This window comes from Pholcus phalangioides, unplaced genomic scaffold (assembly GCF_987345545.1).
Source record: "Pholcus phalangioides strain wild (caught in Gottingen) unplaced genomic scaffold, Ppha-v1.0 ptg000007l_1, whole genome shotgun sequence".
Taxonomy (NCBI): Eukaryota; Metazoa; Arthropoda; class Arachnida; order Araneae; family Pholcidae; genus Pholcus; species Pholcus phalangioides.
In genome coordinates this window covers 3,827,974-3,849,296 of record NW_028301600.1, presented here as the reverse complement: position 1 = coordinate 3,849,296, position 21,323 = coordinate 3,827,974, and the positions used below count along the sequence as shown (strand labels likewise).

Genomic DNA, 21,323 nt, shown 5'->3' with positions numbered 1-21,323 from the left:
AGTGAAGCTTCAAGTTTTTTTTTCCCCTGTCAGATATGTGGTTTCATCTATACTGCTGACTTACCAATCACCAATTGTAAGGGCAAATAATTGTATAGCAGAAAAATAAATTTTGCACTTCACAACGAGTTATTTTTTCTTTACAACATATCTTCAGGTTTCAGCTGCCTTTCAAATACGCAGAATGAATTTTTTCAGATTCTATTTTTTTTACTGAAAATTCAGTAATTAATATTCACCTAAATATTTCAATTTTGTTTCATTTTATTTTTTCTTGTCAGGAATCAACCTTGAAAACCACAGTTCAGTAAGTGATTGTGCTGAGTACAAACTATCAATGGATTGTACGTACGTTTTGTATTTCAAATTTCAGACCACTTTTAGTGATCAGGATCTGAGTTGTGTTTGGTCCATCTTTGGACTGAGTTATTGGTGGACATCATCTGCTAGCACTTGAAAACTAACCACTAGGAAACATTATTAAAGTCAATTTAAAAATACAGTCGAATCCTGTTATAATGAACTCTGAGAGACTGGAGAAAGTCCTTCGTTATAATGAAATTTCTTTATAAAATAAGGAATTCCTAAGTTTTTACATTGTTCCTATGTAAACTTACCTGGGGGATTAGAATAGTGTTCATTATAATGAGATTTTCGCTACATCGGTATTCATTAAAACCGGATTTGACTGTATATTAGAATACAGTGTCACCATTCTAATTTAAATTTAACAAAGAAGTGTCCTGGCTATCATTTACCTTTTGAGCGGTTTTTAAAATTTCCCTAATTTGCATTCTTCCACTTCCACAGTGGAAATCACTAAACTCTCTGTAAAATGTCACCTTTTTTCAAGAAGAATATTTTTCTCTGATTTTGTTCAGCTGATATGTTCTTTTACCCCAACACACAGAATAATAATGAAAATAAAGAAGTGAAATACTCTCATCAGACGTGCCAACTTTCTGAATCCAGAAATCTAAAGATTCTCCCAAGGGGAACCCCCCACACAAACGTGCAAACCCGATGAAAAACATTTTATAATTTTTTTTTTCGGGTAGTTGCCCCTCTCTAGTTCTGGCCCTGAGCCAATATTACAAGACTGAAAATAATTAAGTTCTCATATTTCCATTGTCTTTTCACTCATTTTAATTTGATTTGATTTTGATAGCAAAATATGTATAGTGTGCATATCATATACAGGCAAAACTGATGAATTGGTTGAATGAAGAGAATGATAAATATAACCACCCTTTATGAAATTCAAGGATGATGTCACTCTCCGCTATCCATACAAAGGTTTTTAACAGCTGGCTGAGATGCGAAGATGTATTTTTGAAAAGAGAGAAAATTCAACTGCCCCTGCTGGGAATTGAACCCACGTCCTTTCACTTTCTGGGTGAATGCCCTAGACCCATGTTTCTTAACCTTTTTTTTGCCCATGGCCCCCTTTGAACCATTTTTTTTTCTCGTGGGCCCCCTGTCTTACCCTGAGTCTTCAACTCTCATCTAGAAGCAAGATCCTTTATACGCATTGAAATAATTTTTTCATTGAATTTATACTGAACGAAAATTTTGCAAAGAAAATTGGCATCCAGACCACTGGCCTAGAATTTATCGATCTGCCCACTAGTCCGAGTTCTATCAGAACCGTCTCAACATCACGCACCCCCCCCCCCCCCAGGCAAAGTGATACTATGTTAGTCCCATACATAGCTGGAAATAAACAGCCTATACATTTCCTACTTATTTTCAAAATTTATTGTACTACACAAATATCATAATGTCCCTACCTTACTTATGGACATGAGGGTCCCGGGCATGACCCCCTCACAAGAGTGGGACAGTCAGAGCTGCAGCCAGGGGCCTGATATGGTTTTCATCATATTTTGTTTTTCACACTATAATTCAATATAGAGAAGGGGGGTCTGTGAAAAATCTAGCCAGGGATCTGTGAAAAACTTCATCCTAGGGAACTTGTTGCAAAATGTAGGCGGTGAGGCCGGGTAGGTCCATGCCCTAAGACGGCCCTGGTTTTATGGGTGGTTTTGTTGGATTCTGTAAGTGTATAGTCATTAATATAAAAGCTTTATTTCTTCACACCTTAATTTTTCTTCTCAGCTCTCTGACGCCCTCCAAACCACCTGTCATGGCCCCTTTTTCCATTTTCTTCCGTGGCCCCCTTGAGGTATCCCAGTACCACTAGGGGGCCATATGGCCCCCGGTTGAGAACCACTGCCCTAGACTGTCGGTCCCGTTCAGTGCACACAAGCTCCAATAAAAGATCAAGGTATTCGTTGCCTCTGTAGTCTAGTAGTCTAGGGTGTTCACCCGCAAAGTGAAAGAATGTGGGTTCGATTCCCCGCAGGGGCAGTTGAATTTTCTCTCTTTCCAAAAATATATCTTCACATCAGCCAGCTGTTAAAAACCTTCGTATTTATGAAATTGTCTGACATAAATTGGGAATCCGTAGTAAAAGTGATAAATGAGGTAAAATTTATAAAACAAATGAGGTAAAATTTATAAAACAAATGAGGTAAAATTTATAAAACAAATGAGGTAAAATTTATAAAACAAACGAGGTAAAATTTATAAAACAAACGAGGTAAAATTTATAAAACAAATGAGGTAAAATTTATAAAACAAATGAGGTAAAATTTATAAAACTTAATGAGATGATTGTGGCAATTATTATAATTACTCCGTCATACCAGACATGACCCGGGTTTTGTCACTTCTGGAATGTAAGCCCTTTACCCGAGTGGGTTGTGTGCTGGGGAGGGCCAGGGTGCCCGATGGTGAATCACCAGCAAACGTCCCTTCCCGACACCCTGACTGCTATGCATGATTACTGAATAAACCATCTACAGTCCACCACTCTGCCAACTGGGCTATCGACAGATAGATGCATAATTACTGGCAATCATACATAATAATCACCAGTTTATTCCTTTAAACATAACATATATGCAACATAACACATGTATTGGGATAGCATCATCCTCAGAATAATTGAAATATATCCCCCAACCATTGTCAAGGATTAATTAAGCATTGAAAAATAAAATGGCAATTTCTAATTTTTGTGTTGTTGTTGGGATTTCTTTCAAAAGAGCAAGATTCAAGTACAATCAAAATATTTCAAATTTTTTCAATAAAAAAATGCTAGAACAGACTCAATTCAACCTCTTAGCTATTCAATTCTGAATAGGTTTAAAGAAAAGAATCCCTCTCAAAGTACACAAGAATTTGTGAATATCTCTAAGAAAAAATAATAAAAAGAGTTTTATAATGCTTAGTCTCACTGTACCTTTAAATGTTCTTGATCAAATGGGTGCTCTTTCCATTCAGGCACAGTAACATTATTATTTTCTACTTTGCTGAAAAGTGGAACCACTATTTCCTCTAGTTCTTCCAATGTTTCTGAAAATAATTATTAAAATTACCAACAAAAATCTCACACATAAGATGTTTTAAACTATGTTCACTATGGTACTAACTTCATTAGCTCAACACCCCATTGGAATTGAGAAAACATGCTGACTTGAGTGAATGCCAAGTCAGCCAGTTTTCACTTGATCTAACATTTAAAAGTTTTAAAGATCATTTATGCACTCACACATCTATCTATCTATAGTTGAACAATTTTATTCTGTTCCATATAATCTACAAATTCATAAAACATTTCAATATGATATTTTTTGGTCAATACATTTATCCAATTTTTACAATGATACTTATTTGAATTTGTAATAATTACCAAAGTCACATAAAATGCACTGCATTTTCATAATATAAATTATATTATGATAATTATGGCAAAAATTACAAATATTCATCAGATTCTACATTTTTCCACAATTTTTCAGCAATATTAATTACAATTGTGATAGTACCAACTTTTGGTAATTTTTTTATAGCAATTAGTGATGTCCTGTATTTTATGGAGTATTACTCAAGATCCCATTTTGCCATATTTTTCTCAATGAAATATGGTCATCAGATACAAATACAAATACGACGCCACAACAGGCAAATTGCCCAATGAGGTGGCTGACTTAAGAACATCATGGATCCCCGAGCCATTTTTTGGAGGCCCTACCTACTACTGCTACACCCCAAATGCACCCCCCCCCGCGGAACCCTCCAACGAATCGGTACATGCGGGAATGTGCGTGTACGTGTAGTGCAATCTGACGTAAAGTGTTTGTTTCTGTGTAATGCTTGTTATGTGTAGTGCTGTCATCTGCCCCCAGTTTTTCTAACTATGAGTGAAGTGTTATGGTTGAATGATTTACCGTTGTAGGACTGTTGCTCTCTGTGGCGAGACTTTTTAACGGGAGATCGGCTCGCATTTGCGCCTTGAAGTTGGGAACCACAGAAAACCAACTTCAGCCGACCACCACTGTGGGGTTCGAACCCGGATCCTCGCATCACGAGTCCGCACTATAACCACTCGACCACCACAGCGGCAAGATCATTTGAATATATTTTTTCATGAAATACTGTACATATTTGTTAAATGCAATTTACAGTCCTTCATTCCACACTCTTCAGCAATTTTAGCAGTAATTAGCAAATTGTATTTAAAGCAATAAATTGAAATTTTTGTAAAATTTAGTGATATCCTGTATTTAAGATAGCAATTTCCTGCATTTCCCTCGATGATGTACAGTGAACTTAAGTATGAAGGTATAATTTTTTTTACTTGAACCTATATGAATGGAGTTAGTGATAGGGTGTGAACCTAGGTAGTGACTGATGTGAACCTGAAGACCAAGGTTTGAATCCAGCTTGTGGATTCTTGTCTTGGCTGTGGTAGTGATCGGATGTGCTTTTTACGCGCTCCGCTCGCCGACCAATATCAGTAGTTTTATCCAGAACCATTTCCGAGGGATTACCAATTATCGGCTGCGTTGGTGTGCCATTTTATGTTTTTCTTGGTTCTTGTGAGTTTTATTTAGCATGCTTTTTTATGTTTTTGGTCATACTCTGCTGTGTTTTCTTTATTTTCCTAGATTGTGTGTTTAATTTACTCTTTAGTTTGATAAGCAATATCAGTAGTTTTATCCAGAACCATTGCCGAGGGATTACCAATTATCAGCTGCGTTGGTGTGCCATTTTATGTTTTTCTTGGTTCTTGTGAGTTTTATTTAGCATGTTTTTTTATGTTTTTGGTCATACTCTGCTGTGTTTTCTTTATTTTACTAGATTGTGTGTTTAATTTACTCTTTAGTTTGATGCTATCATTGGATTTTTAATAGGACTGACATTGTTGGATTTTGGGAGATAAGTGTTTTTTTATTTCACTCAACTTTTATAATTTCTGTTGTGTATATTCGATCGACTTAAATTTTTTCTCACTCTCATTTCATTGTCATTGTACTTTCACCAGGTTTATGACCTTAGGTCTTTGTCGATAATCAATTACTTTGCCCCCGTGCTTATATATGAGGGAATACCTGGTTCTTTGTATCCCACCATTTTGGTGTTTCCTCACTTCTTGGATATGATTTCATGTGGTTTTTAGGCATTAGTGGGTTAGTGAACAGTGTATAGTTTTCCCAGGTATTCTCAGTAATTTCTTTTTGTTTCTCTGTTTTAGTCTTAATGAATAGATAGTTAGATAATACTAATAAGTATAAATTGTACTTTGTATCTTAATACTTTTTAGGGGTGTGTTGCAATCTTTATATATATATATCACAAAACCAAAATCAATCATTTATATATATATATATGGAAAGATTTATGCTATAGGCATCACAAGGAGAGACAGAAAACGAATCACTTGGATAAGAAACCACACAAAGGTATATGATATGCAAAGAACTAAACTTCTAAAATGGAAATGGGCTGGATATATTACAAGAAGACAGGACAACAGATGGACTACAAGTATTCTAGATTGGACCCCTGTTGGAGTTAAACATCTGAGAAGGCGTCCCCATGCAAGATGGATCGACGAGATCAGAGAAGTGGCTGGAGTCAACTGGATGGCTAAAGCATCAGACAGAGTAAAATGGAAAAATTTAGAAAAGACCTTCATCCAGCAGTGGACTGAAAATGGTTGTTGCTGATGATGATGTTTCTTCTTCATGATTTAATGTTGGACATTTTAATTTTTCTTAATATTTTGTAAAACTTTTTATGTACATTTTGCACTATAATGTATTTTATGTTATTTTAATTTCTTTTGCTAACGTTTCCCATTCCATTTTTTTTCAAGTGTTAGTATCTAGTTTTCTGCAATAGTGTTAGTATGCCTCAACCTTGACTAGTGTTGTGTAGAGCTTGCGATAGATTTACCTGGTCTAGGGGGATAATAGCTGATAGTTCTAAGTGTAAGGGGTGTTCGAATAGGTCAAGGTTAGAACTCGAGGTAGAAGCATTATGGGAGAAAGTCAGGGTTTTAGAGGGCCCGGTTATAATAGTCACCTGTCAAAGAAGCAATCTCTGTGAGCAACAACAGTTTAGAGGGTGAATGGGTGGTCGTGGATAAGGAAAAGGGGGGATAGTGATAGGGATTTAACCATCAGCGATTCTGTATTTAGAGAACTGGGGAATAGAATGTGTAAGGATTTTTGGGGTTTTGAGCGTGATTGTCTTCCTGGGGGGAAGATTAGCAATGTTCAAGACGATTTTCATCGTCGAAAGTTGACTTTGCGGGTAATCCTTTGGGTGGGAATGAATCAGGTAAGAGCGAATATTAGTGAGTCTCTGTCAGAATACCAGGACTTACTATTATTCGCTTGGGAGGCGAGATCAGATGTGGCATTGATTCCAGTACTGCCAAGGGGTAGTAGGGGGTAATTCAATTTAGGAAAAAGGACATTTGCTCTTCACTTGGGGGTCACGTTCTTAGAGCTTCCCACATTTACTGACAGATGGCTTGGTTGGGATGTGATTCATCTGAATAGGAGTGGGGTCTGGGAGGTTTACGATAGGCTCAGGTCAGGTTTACTCCCAGACCATGTAGATGGGAATGCGGGTTGGTTATTGTTAATAATAACAGTATGGATGGGGAATCACCCACCTCTGACTTGGATGGCTTCTCGATTGACACTAAATCACAGGGCAGATTAAAATGTGTGCTAATAAATGCCAGGAGCTTGGGTAATAAGAAAGACTTTTTAGAAACTATGATAGTTGTGAAAAGCCTGATCTTATAACCATTACAGAATCTTGGGAAATTATGGGGATGAATCTTTTTGACACATCTCAGACCATAGGCGTAAACTTGTGAAAATGTTGGGGGGGGGGGGGGCTCAGAATCAAATAATGGAACCTTGTTTATACAACGCGTCATATAAATGTGAAAATCGTATAACTGGAACTTTTTTTGAAAATTACCCACCTTTTTTTTACAGACGTTTCCCAAAAAACAAAAAATTGTAAAAAATCTGTAGCTTTGATTCAAAATCTTATGATTGAGAAGAAATATTATACTATCATAAAATTACTGTTGCTAAAGTCTCAAGCAATTTTACGGTATTCATTTCAAGATTTAACAGAAAAAAAAAATTATTTAAACCTTATGTAAAATGTCCTATACTTGTTTGTTTTGCTTTTTATATCTAAGCAAAAAATAAATGATGCATTGAATTCCGTTGTTGAAAGATTTTTCTCTTAAAGAACTAATAGCTTACACGTTTGCTATCAGCAGGGCCAGAACTAGAGGGGGGCAGAGGAAGCAACTGCCCCGGGCGGAAAAATTTAGGGGGGGGCAGCAGTTTTAGGTGGGAACAGAGAACACTGTTACAAAATTATCGAATGTGGGGGCGGCAAAGTTATGTTTGCCCCGGTCGGCAAAAATCCTAGTTGCGACCCTGGATATCAGCATACCATAGTCCGTTCAATAATTATTTCAGTGCCTGTCAAAAGCCATTGAACTAGTCAATCATCTTAAATTTTATGGTTTTTTCAGTAAAAAATATGCATGAGAAACTACAGTCGATCCCGCTTAGTTTTTCCGCTTATGATGTTTCTTCATGATGTGTTTTTGAAAACCCGGAAACACTGTATTTCAGTGACACGTTTTTTACCAATTGAAAAATTATGTGATTCGATTGATACCATAGAAATGGTGTTTTCCAAAGACTTGGGAGTTTGAATCGAAGTGAAAACGTCGATTAATTAAAGTGTATACAGGCAGGGCCCTGGGTAAAGCAGGAATTAGAAGGCTCTTGCGACAAGAGTCCCCCAAAACAGAATATGCCAAAGTCTGCGACCTACGTCGCAGAACAATCAGTGCTATTGCAGAACAATCGGTAAGAATTTTATAAGAAAAATGTAGAAAACACTATTATGGGAACTGCAGAACATTTCCAGTCAGTCAAGGGCTCATTGCAGAAATATCATTCACCAAAGATGTTAATACCAAAGATGTTAATTGGTCAGTGAATGTTGTTTGAATTTCGGGGCTCAGTTATAAAGGCTTCATTTGCCCATGCAGAAATTAGGCCCTGTATACAGGGATAATGTATAGGAATGTATAGCAACTGAAGCCAAACGTCGTACAAATGAGTAAGGTAATGGGGAAACTAATAGAAAGGGTTCCATTACATTTTCCTAAATGTAGTAAAATCTCCACAAATGATCACCTGTACTCAAACATAAATATGCATCAGTGGTCGCCTCTATTCGGCATAAAATTTCTATGGCGAAGCCCCGTAGGCTCTTCTTTTATTCATTTATCAAATTTACTGATTTATTTTATTTTCTTTGAGTGGCTGTGGAGCCCCTGGGAAGTGCACACGGAGCACCGGTTGAGAACCATTACTTCGGTGAAAAGTTTCCCAAACTTTTTGTTCCATAGCCCTTCACTTTTAAAAAAAAATTCTTTCTCATCTCCCCCAACTCAAGCCCACCCATAGGATCCTATAATAAACCGATAGCTTCTACCGACCCTCAGGACTATTACACACTTTGGAAAACACATTAGGAGCTATTCTTAGTGATTATACAACTTAATTTAATGAAAGGTCGCCCAGCGGGAGACGGGAAATTGACCTTTTATTTTTGATTTTTTTGCACTATTTATAAATTTGTTATGATTAGTCCTGTTTGTTGCATTTACATATTTTAACCACTTTTTAATAATTTTTCAAAATTAATATTGCTCATGATATAATAAAAGTTCGTTATAACGGCAGCTCACAACCACGAGAAAAATTTTCGTTGTAACGTACTTCTCATTATAAAAAATTGCTGCTTTATCTGCATTGGAACGTCTATGAGATCATTTCGTTCTAATATTAAGGGGCCGGTCAAGTATTACGTCATCATCGATGGGGGGGGGGGGTTTCCTGATTTGCTGACTTTTGATGACAAGGGGGAGGGGGGTTTGGATAATGCTTACGTCATCAACCACCCTTTATGAAAATATGAAATATTTTTAATGGCATTTTACTCGGTGTGCCAAAAACGAGAAAAGCCTTTTGATAGCTTGTGGGCACTTGAAGTAACATCCCCCTATTGATAAGTGCCCTACAGAGCCACTTTAGTGATCTCTACATGTTTCGCGGATCCAAGTGATCCGGAAATGTGCCACGCATCCCTCAAGTGATCCGTAATTATATGCCGCGGGTAACTTGAGTGATGTGGAACTGCACTGGGGGCCACTTAAGTGCTCTAAAACTATGTCACATGTCACTCAAGGTATCTCTAAATATGTCACGAATTGCTTAAGTGTTCTGGAACTGTGTCCCGGGTCATTTGAGTGATCTGAAAATGTGCCACAGGCCGCTCAAATGTTCTGGAATTGTACCACAGGACACTTAAGCGATCTATAAATGTGTCGCTTAGTTCATTTTTACAAAATTAGGTTTGAGGAGGGCAGGCCGCATCAGATAACCACAGGGCCATATTTGGTCCACGGGCCAAGAGCCTTTATGCGATTTATCATATATAAGGATAAATCGCAGGGTGGGACTTAGAGGGTGGGTCGCAATGAATTCATTAAATATAAATTTTGAGTTCATAGCCTTCAAATAACACTGAAATTAACAGAAATTGATTATAATAACATATATAAACGTATTCTCTTCTGAAATTTCAAAAAAAATAAATTTGTTTGCATTAAAAAAATAAATTTTTCATTGTGGGGCTTATGCCCCTCCCCCCCCCGTGTACGTCTCTGATCCCACCAATATGCTTTAGGATTCAGAGGAGCATAGCTGATGACGAAATTTCGCTGACAAGGGGGAGGGGAGAGGGGGTCAAAAATAGCAAAAAAAATTGCTTACATAATACTTGAACGGCCCCTAATGAATGAACAGAGCTCTAGTCATGAAATTGATTTTTCACCTCAAAGCAGTTGATTCTCTAAGAGTATAAGACGTTTTTCATAGAATTTCGTATCATCAAAGCGCTTTAGACAACCAACTGATTAATTCACACTCACTTCCATGAATGTATGGATCTGTCAACATTTTACATCAAATAGGAAATTCAACATTTTAAAATAGTTTGATGTTTGGCTGCTCAACTCCAAGGAACTTCTAACTACAATGGGCCATACCGTATTTGTGCTTGTCATTTCTTTTTCTTTTTTTTCAAGTAAAAAGTAAAATCTCTCAGGAGAAAAATCCGCCTATTTTTAACAGTATTCATGTTTTGTTAATTGAGTGCACGTTAGTTTGCTTCTTTTTCAAGCAACTTTTTCTTTCTATTAGTGAGCAGCTACAGTACTAGTAACTAGAAACTCCTAAATAAAATACATGTAGAAGTCATTGGCGTGACAATATGTTTTTGCAAATGAATATGCACCGAGACAAATAGAACATATGCATTTAAAAACGCATTTGTGTTTTTTGCATGGTTATTTGTTCTTTAGCATATATTTTCTCAGAAAATTCGGGCTCTAATTATAACAATCATTTCATGTATTGTTACCAAAGTGAATGGGATGGGCGTAGCCAGAAATTTTGTTCGGGGGGGGGGGGAACCAAAGTGATAGAACAATACATTTGGTCATCTTTTTCCCCTTTTTTGGTCATTTTCTCACATTCTGAGAGGGTCTGGAGGGAGACCAGACTCCCAAGTCTTCCCCCTCGCTACGCCCTTGGAATGGGGCTGCTCCTGAGCAGGAGCGTACCTAAGAAAACCGATCTGTGAGGGGGGGACACAGAATTTCTTCCAGAGAATTTTTGAGTTGGTGGCAATTTTCCAAAAGCATTTGATTAACAAAAATTTATTTGATTGTTGAGGCGTACACCTTTGCCCTTGAGCCCCATTCTCGTTTGATCATGCGGTCCAAGTAAAAATATACTTTCATTCTCTCTCTCTCATTGAAACGAGCACAACTCTGGTCTATCGCCATAGGCAATTTATTCAGATCTAGTCATGCTGTAACTCTGAGTATATCCTTCCAGAATCCCCCTGGTCCCCCCCCCCAGATCTCACAAATCCCGAAATCCCTGGGCGGGGTCATGAAAATGATTATATACAAAAAATATATACAGAACAGTATATACATCTTTATTTATTCCAGGGTTGGACAAATCCCAGGCGCCAGGTCACCATGGCGACTGTAAAATCTGTATTGGCACCTAAAATTTTGTATATGTGATTGCTAAATCAGAATCTAGTGATGGCTAAAAAATTCCGATTTCATAATTGTCTTCCAACATGGAAAGAAGCAGAGCCGCAACTAGAGAGAGCAGGTGGGTCTGGTACTCCGGAGGCTGGACCAGAATGGGAATCAAATTCACCCTTCAACTGCTTCTTCTACATGCAAGGGGCGCTAAAATTCCGGATTGCCCCAGGTGACAAAGTAACTAGTTGCAGCCCTGGAAAGGGGTCATCAATTCCCAGAAAGGTTGAAAAAAGATTATTTAAGACACTATTCTTGTGAAAAAACTATGCTTGGCTCCTACAGAATTTGGCTGGTGCCTACATTTTTTTCTGATTTTTGTCAAGCCCTGTATTTATTTATATTTTATGATACAGTGTATATTTCCCTCAAAATCAAATTATCTTTCACTTATTTAAGATTTATTTTACTCTCATATATTTAGTCATATATCAGGTTTTAAATTAGAAAAATAATAATTCTTTAGTTGCATAAATTTCTTTTAATAAAAACTCGATTTAAATATTATCACTTTTCGAAGTTCGCAAGCCAAATGGAGTTTAAGTTTTACTTAAATAAATTTTAAATATGATTGAAAAAAATAAAACATATGGTAAGTTTCATTAATTTATTAATATGTCTAACAGAAAAGAAAATTCTTTTACTACGCTTTATTGATTATAAGTATTACAGGGTTGCAAAATACTGTATCTAGATTGTTTTTGAAGATTCTGAATAAATTATCATTGAAGAAAATGCTTAAAATGCATGAATTTATCAAAAATGTGTAACTATATTTAATATATTGCTTACTTTTTCTGTCAGGAAACTATGCGGAATCACGAGGAAATTGAACTTTTCCATTTTTTCTTGTAATGCAACATGTTCTACTAACAGAAGGTTATACTGTACGTGCACAACCGAATGTGGTCCACACAAACCATAAAATACTGGGGAACTGCCTATCTCAACATTTGTGGGTTTTTTCAGGGAAAAACAAGGAGTTTACTTCAAGTCGCACCAAACAAAGCTATTCTTATTTTGCAGAATCACAAACCCTGTCTATACCAGATTTCTTCACCGCCATAATTTCTTTATATTCCAATTAGGATCATCTATGTCGGCGTCCCTGTTTCACTGATGGCCGTCCATTAAGCACAAAAGCTTTTAAAGCCTTGACCGGCGGCGTCAAGGAGAATGTAGTTTTCGGGATCAGCAGGGGTCTCCATATGGACGGATGCCTCCAGGTGACATATTCCCCACATAAGCGACACACTATACACTCTCCGTTCTCCGTCCTTCTAATTAGGAAATGGTGCTTGTATTCAGAAAACTTGCAATGAAGCAGCCAAAACTGAACCTAATTGAAATGCTCTTTGTCAGCTGCGGAAGGTGAGGCCCCCTTTATCATGAAAAGAAAAAAAAATGCATGGAATAAAAAATTTCAAATGTTTGGAAGCATTTCGGAAACTGGTTTCTCTTCCCACTTTCTTTCCCCCAAAAATTTCCTCACTCCGCATGCCCCCAAGGGCGGAATTGACAGGGCTCCAGCCCTGGGAGCCATGGCCGTAGCGAGCCTTCTCGGGGCCCCAGTGCATAGTTTTTCATGGGGGGGCCTCCCTTGAAAGGGTTATACTCAAAAAGGGAGGGAGTCATTCCCTCTTCTATTCTTATTTTGCAGAATAAGAAACTGTCAAAGATTTTTAAGAAATGTGCAAAATAAGTGTAAATTTTTGGTTGTTGGGGGGCCACCCATTTGGCTCAGGTTCCTGGAGCATTAACCTGGTTGCCCCAGCCTAGTTTCAAGCCTAGGACAGTTACCATCATTTTTAATTTTTCATGCTATGAATCCATTATACAAATACAAATACAAAAACAACGCCACAACAGGCAAAACGCCCAACGAGGTGGCTGAAAAAAATATGCCCATAAAAATATGGATGTCATATATTTCAAAAATACAGCAACCCAATTAAAAATGCAAATAACACAAATTATAAACAATATATACACATGATAAAATATTATACAATGCCCATAAAGAATACTTATGGTTGTCTTATTCTAAGTATGGATAGCTTCTCAATTTACGCCAACATGTTTATCGTATTTCTTTTTAAACGTGTCAATTGTGTTACAATTTACTACCTCCAGGGGTAAGCTATTCCATTTATTAACAACCCTATTAGAGAAAAATTCCCTGCGACACCATAACCTTGCATTGTCCCTCACTAATCGATACTGGTGTCCCCTTGTAAAAGCAGTCGGTGTACTAAAAGTTCATGGTCCATCTTATCCATCCCATTGAAAATTTTGAACACTTCGATCATATCTCCTTGACACCTGTGTTCATCCAATGTAAACATATTCAAAAAATGAAGTCTCTCTTCATAACTCAAGCCCCGTGTGCAAATAAGGACATGCGTAGCTCTTCTCTGCACCGCTTCAACCAAGTCTATGTCCCTCTGTAGGTATGGTCTCCAAAACCTTACAGCATACTCAAGTTTAGGACGAACTAAGCCTCGAAAAAGCGGAAGAATGACTTTAGGAGAACGTGATGAGACCTTTTTGAAAACATAGTGAACCCATTACCTGTGAAAAGTCTGGCTTCCTGGGCCCGCCAAAGATCCCAGGCTAGAAGCCCTTCTCTAGTATGTGGGACTCAATGGCCCTGCTTATAGCCCACTGAGTGCCCCCTGGTACACACGGCACTAGATGCCACGGACGGGCTGTAACTAGGAGTGAAGATCATTTTATTGTCGGGGGAAGCATCGAAATGCCTCCTCGAGATTGACTGAGATGCAGCAAGATATTTAAAATTTCTAACAATGCTGCAAACATAAACCGGGTATGTAAAACCCCCTCTTTGCGATCACCGGCGGGACAAAAAGAAATTCGTCCATAAAAAACAATTGACGGGAAAGGAGGAACCCTATTAAAACATTGAGAATAATTAGGAGGAACCCTATCAATACCTTGAGAATAATTCTTCATTTTGAAATAAACACAATTTTTTGAATAACATAAGTAAGAAATACTACATCCTTTTTAGAAAAATTCCCCAATTTAATTTACGATGGAACATAGAAAAAATTACAGTAATTTCCGATAAATAAGTCGCATCCCCTGTAAAATGGCCGGAAAAAAATTGTTGCGGAAAAATCGCCAGTTTTTTTTACATGTCACAGCTATAAAGGCCGAAACACACTGTACTGACGTGACATGATTATTCGGAGTCTACGTGTGGGAAATGTATTCATGCAATTTTTTGGGGAGGGGGATTGAGCCAGCTCTCCAAAATTAATAGGGGGGATCTCGATTCCATTGGCCCAATACAATTTACGCTTACGACAGGTTCCAAGCACTTCCCTGTGAAAAATCGGGGTCCTCGCGAAAGATCTGTCCAAAAGCCTGGTCCAACGGAGACAGGATCATTTTAATCATGGAGGGAGAGAAGTAATGATATTTTTCACACCCCTCCCAAATTAGTAGCCCCACAAGATTGCCGCCTGTGAAAACTGCCTTCTTCCCTAGTTTCGGCCCTGGCTACATAAGTGTTGGAGTACTGGAAATAGGGCTAGGGGGATCAAGTGTCCAGGGTGCCGGAACGGGAGGGGGGGCGCAAATTTCATCCTTTAACCTTTCATCAACATTACTTGAAATACTGTATTTGAAATTTCTAAGAGTACTGACATAATAGTTTGGGAATCCCTGATTTGTAAGGAGGAAATTTCATATTCCTAGTATTAGAATGCAATGGTACCCAGCTCAGGGGCTTTGAAATTTTCCATTCATTTCTTATTTTTTTGGGTGTTAATTTTATTTTACTATTATTTATTTGTTTCCTCAGAGGCACCGGAACCTAGGAGTGGAGGATATTTGAGCCCCACCCCTAATAATTTTTAGAAAAACAATGCAGTGCATCCTCTGTTTCCTGCGTATGCGCTTCAGCCCCATATATACGGGACGGCCAGTAACTTTCAACGCTCTCTCCCCACCCAATGTTAATTTTTTCATGTCAGTGCCTCTGTTGTGAAGACTCAAAATATGAGGCCTTCGAACTTGTTAATAAGCTTTTTTAATCGTTATTCACTTTACCTCCTCCCACTTTTTTTCATTTTTTGTGTTACCCCATCCCCAAGGGTCACACTCAACAAAAGAAGGAAGAGATGCTCTTGAGTTTACCAACAGTGTAAGCAAGAGAAAGGATTTCCCTCTCCAAGTTATCTCCACAGGTGCCTTCAGGCAGCAATCTGGGAGGATGCAATTTAGGATGAATGGATGCCGGGGTGATTGGAAGATAAGACTACTATTGTCACAGAACAAGTGTATTGAGATTCTGACGAAAAGTAAAAAAATAAAATTTCGAGCAGATGGATTTCTACTATTTAGAGAAACTTTTTGTTAAAAAGTTTTTTCTGAGCCAATGGTGAGAAATATATCCACTCGAATTTTTGGGGGGCCGAATACAAGTTTACATCTAGATTACGTACAAGTTACGTCTGTCGTTACGTACAAGATTACTATGTCTCAGACTACAAAAAGACAAACTTCACAATGAAATTTTCTACATGCATAAGTGTAAGAGGATTGTCATATTAGGGGATTTCAATTACCCGCGTATCGATTGGGAGAAACTTTCAGCTAGAGATCAATATGAAAGAGACTTTCTTAACTTGGTGTTTGATAATGTTTTGTATCAGCATGTATCAGAAGCCACTAGGGGTACTGCTATTTTGGATTTAGTTCTCACTAGTTCCAAGGATCTTGTTAAATATGTTGTGGTGGGGGATGAATTTCCTTCCAGTGATCATCGTAGGTGCTGTGTTGGGAGGAAATTTTTTGCATTGAGGGTATCGATCGGTGAGGCCCAACTTAGTGTCTGCAGGTGCCAAACATACTTAAAACAGAAAAATTAATATTTAAAAATAATAATTAAGAATTGAAATTATTTAAAACTTAATTATTTATTATTTATTAATTTGAAATCAAAATTAATTAATTTATTTTTTTTATTTATGCAATATTGTTGGCCATTAAAGGCCTATACAAGAGGACGCGGTAGATTTGTACACATATGCTTTGTAACAATTTACAAGAAATCAGAGATCATGGGGGAGTTAACAATAGTAGAGGGGAGCTTGTTCCATTCAAATATGGTATTGGGAAAGAAACTGAATTGAAAACAATCTGTAGAGGCAAAAATAGGTTTTAATTTTTTGGGATGGTCAAGTCTATTGAAAACATAGGGAGGCTTAGTCAGAATACCGGACGTATCGAAATTTAAATTACCATAAAGAATCTTGTAAAGCATGGCTAAACAGGAGATAAGTCGATGGAGATTACGTTTGAGTTTAAGATCGGGAACTGAACTAAAAGATGACCAGCAGTCGTGAATAAAGTGGGAGGATTTATTTTGGATAGATTCAAGTTTGTCGATGTTACTAGAGGTGTGGGGCTCCCAGATCTCAGCTGCATAAGAAAGAATGGGAGAAATATAAGTTTGGTAGCAGAGAAGTCGGATGTCACGAGTAGAATGTGTGAGGTTGCATCAAAGGAAAAAAAGTTTGTTGAGACATTTCTGGTAGACATAATCAATATGATTATTCCAATGGAGATCAGCCGAGATTATGACCCCCACATATTCGAATTGAGAAACTTGGGATATGGCTACGTTATTGATCGAGTATGAGAATTTGAGGGGAAGAGTTTTACAAGTAACTCTCCTAAAAACTGTTTCAGATAGACGAAAATGAGCACCAGTCTGAGATGGAAACAAGATTACGTTAGAGAGTTTTTTGATTAGACTTGTCAATAATTGTGGGGTATATTACACAGTCATCAGCAAAAAATCTAGTGGTGCAGTTGAGGGTTTCAGGGAGATTGTTTATATGTATTAAAACAATAAAGGCGAGAGAACCACTCCTTGAGGAGTATGATTGGTTGAACTGGTGGTTTGAGGAATGGTATACATTGGCTCAGGGGTTCCTATCTTTGCTCCGCATAGCTCTAAGGGCTGCTTTCCCAGCAGCTCATTGGATGCTCGAGGAAAATAAAATAAATCAGTAAATTTGATGAATAAATTTGAGAAAAAAGTAGCCTACGGGACAGTGCCAAAGAAATTAAAGACTAAAAATGGCTGTGAGTCATACAAGTTTAAGAACTCTGCATGAAGCTTGTTGATAAGGCCATTTCTGAATCGATCGAACATGCTTTGGACAACTGCTGCTTACTTACTCTTTTTTTGCAAATCACTGTCAACAAAATGGAAAAGATTGCGCTTGACTTTGAATAAAAAAAAACATTTTGAAAAGAAATTACTGTGTGAACTCTTACAAAGACAGAAATTGCCAAAAAATACTGAATTGTAAAAATTACATCAAGTTCTCTAATCAAAGATCAGCAAAAGATAGTTTCTGCTGCAAGTGATTTCAGCAGCATTATACTATCCAAAAAATATTTCAGACAAGCAGAATTTGTGTGAAATTTTATCTTACATTAATTTTATAGAATCAGAATTGAAGCAAACAAAAATAAGGGATTTTTTTAAAAATCATCAATAAATGTGGAAAACCTAATTTTTTATTTCCTGCTTTTTTCATCATTTCTCCCATTTACGAACTCTCAATTTTACAAACTAATTATCATTGATCATTTTTGATGCACCACTGTCATTTTCTGCACATGAGGGCTAATTAGACCGGGACCTACAATTTATCACCGATTCCGAACGGCAGGCTTGTTTTTTTATACTCATCGAGAGGTTGGTGCACTAATCCCACGATGGACGACTCCCTGTGGTAGCAATTTTTTGCTGCGGTCAAGTCACAGTTTTTTGTTGTACCCCCTGTGTCAGGAAAGTTTTATGACAAGGACGAACCGGGTATCGAACTTGTGACACCTCTAAACATCCTTTGGTACTTTAGGTGAGTATCTTATCGACCGGGCTACCGTGCCCACAAACTAATTATCAAGTTCATGCAGGCTTGTAAAAATGACAGTTGACTGTATATACTATTTTTTCCGACTCTCCCTCACTTCCCACTTGTTCCTAGTAATCTTGCTTTCTGTAGATATCAAGTCAAATCCTGGTCCTAAAGTCAACCCCCACAAACCAGATCTAATTCTCTTTCTGAGCTTGCCAGAACACCCGACAATTTTTCTGATTCTGCCATCCTTTGCAATATACAAGATACTGAAATGGCTATTCTCAATCAACTCTTCTCACACAAAAACAGGATTCTTTCAGTATTCAACTATATGGATTATCTCAGCAGTTAAATGTGGTTGAAGACAAATTTTTCCCCATTTGAACATCTCCAAAAACAGGTGTCCGACCTATCCTTAGATTTCCATGACAACTTAATTTTTTGTGGCATCCCAGAGGAAGCCTCAGACTTTGAAATCTCATCAACTTTTGATTAAAAAATCATCACATACCCCTCTGACCTTTTAGATATCAAAATTTAACCTTCTGACATTGACTGCTGCCACAGAATTGGCTCTAAAAATGTTGAATCTAGACTCACAATAATTAAATTCAATAAATTCAAAGTCGAAAAAGAAATTCTTAAAAGCACCTTTAAATTAAAAAATTGTTGCATTTCCATCTACGATGATTTCTCATCTGAGACTCAGATTGAGTGGACAGATTTGGAGGGCTTCACAGAAATTCTGCAATTCAAGTATGGAAGTTAAATTATTTCATAACTTTGCCCTTATCAACAACACTAATTTGGGATCTAACACTAACAACATTATCCCAATCTCATTCTAGTAAACTATACTCCTCTCTGATTTTCCTTAATTTTCTTCCACCACCCCTTTAGGCCCCCAACCTATGAACTATGTCACCTCAAATTCCCATGTAGCACCTCAAAAACATCCCTTTAAAATTGGAACTATTAATACAAGAAGCATATTCAATAAAATTCATTGTTTTAAATTTATCTTGTTAGTTCATAATCCAAATTTTCTCGCTGTCACTGAAACTTAGTTCTATAGCAATATCGGCAATTCTAAATTTTTACTACCGAATTGCCTTGATAGAGAATTTCATAAAGATAGAAATACTCGTGGGGGGAGGGGGGCAATGCAAAAGCCTTTAATAGCTCTATCTCACTTCTTGAAATACCTTTGGACCTATTTTCAATTTTTCAAACTATTTTATAGATTATTTTATCAATTTTAGATAGATGTAATAATTCCCACCTCATAATCCTATCCAGCGATTGGAATCTACCTGGAATTGCCTGGCACAAAATCAACAAATCAAGAGTCCAACAAATACAAAGACCACAACAGGTAAGTTACTCATTGAGGTGACTGAAAAAAAGATGCCCTTTAACAATATGGATGTCAAATATAACTAAAATAATACAGCAATCCAATACAGAGGCATATCAAATGAAAATAATTAGTAATATACAGGGTGGTAACTCTCAACCACCTAATAACTACACACGATTCCTTTTGTGGAAAACTAATACGAAAAGTGCTTTCCGGTTTAAGATTGGGCGAATATTAAAGGATATATAATGTTTTGAATTTTTGTGATGCGTCTCATTTTTCTAACAGTCATTTGCATGCCAAACCCCCAACAAAAGTAAACTTTTCCGCCAGCAGCAGTTTGACACTTCTTGATGATTGGCGCTTTTTCTCTCCATGTAATGTGATATTATAACCTTGTTATTATGAGTAGCTAACATATAATTATGTGATAGCTTTGTCCACTACATTACATTAGCAAATTTATCACCAGATTTGTAAAGTGTTAGCCAAATGAGATCTATTTGAAATTTTTTTCAACCAAATCAACACTTTTTTGCCAAAATGTGGTAATTTACTCTCCTTCACTGTTTAGTGAAAACTTTAGAGGGGAGGTGTATACAATGCATAGTGTTTACTGCATGATCGTTTTTTTTAAGCTATTGCTTCTGTCAGATTACCTCTTATATTTTGTTTCTTAATTTTTTCAAACAATCTTAATTAATAATTCAACTTAATTAATTCAAACAATCATGCTCACTCATCCTCCCCCACATATACAGCTCTCAATTTTCAAAATTAAAGCCATCTTTTTACTGTTTGATTTTCTAAATATGGTTTTGAGTATTGTTTCATACACACTCATAATATAAATAAGATGCCGTAAAAATTTTAAACTGTCTTTGTTAGACTTCTTCATGACAATTTATAACTGATGAATTGGAACTGGGAAAAAAAAAATCTCATCTCAAATTTGTAGTGATACTTTATTCATTTAAGTTGTGTCACAACCCCTGAAGACGATTATTCAAACATGACTTCACAAAACATTTCATTAAATTGTGAAAACTGATGAATTAACTAATGAATTATAGTGTAAACCTGAACAAGAAAAAACACTGAACGTGATTTTCTTAGATTGTAATCTTTTAGCTCATCCATAAAGATTTAAAAAAAAATACTCCACCAAAAGTTTTTGTAAGAATATTTATATGACATGTGTTAGTAAAATGAACTTAAAACTTTGATATCTGATTATCAGTTAGAATTTCATTCATTTTTAAATTTTGAAAATAATGTATAAATTTTAAAATCCAGTTTCAACAATTTTTTTAAAATACTTGGGTTAGTTTCTAAATTGGAGGTACATTTTACTAACACATGGTGAGTAAACATTTCTGCAAAATTCCGAAATTTTTGGGGCAGTAGTTTTTTTATTCTCACAGGTGAACTAAAAAACTGTAATCTGAGAAAATTGTAATAA

The 21,323-nt window shown here is 36.8% G+C and overlaps 1 protein-coding gene across 7 annotated transcripts in view; it reads right to left on the bottom strand.

The window, feature by feature from the left end:
* Ide (Insulin degrading metalloproteinase) overlaps window positions 1-21,323 on the bottom strand; it is a 442,696-nt gene that overhangs the window by 278,939 nt on the left and 142,434 nt on the right. For all 7 annotated transcript variants that reach the window (XM_089232551.1, XM_089232550.1, XM_089232552.1 and 4 more), the window contains one exon: window positions 3,308-3,420. In XM_089232551.1, coding sequence (XP_089088677.1) covers window positions 3,308-3,420 — 113 coding nt within the window. The remainder of the gene's footprint in view (window positions 1-3,307; window positions 3,421-21,323) is intronic.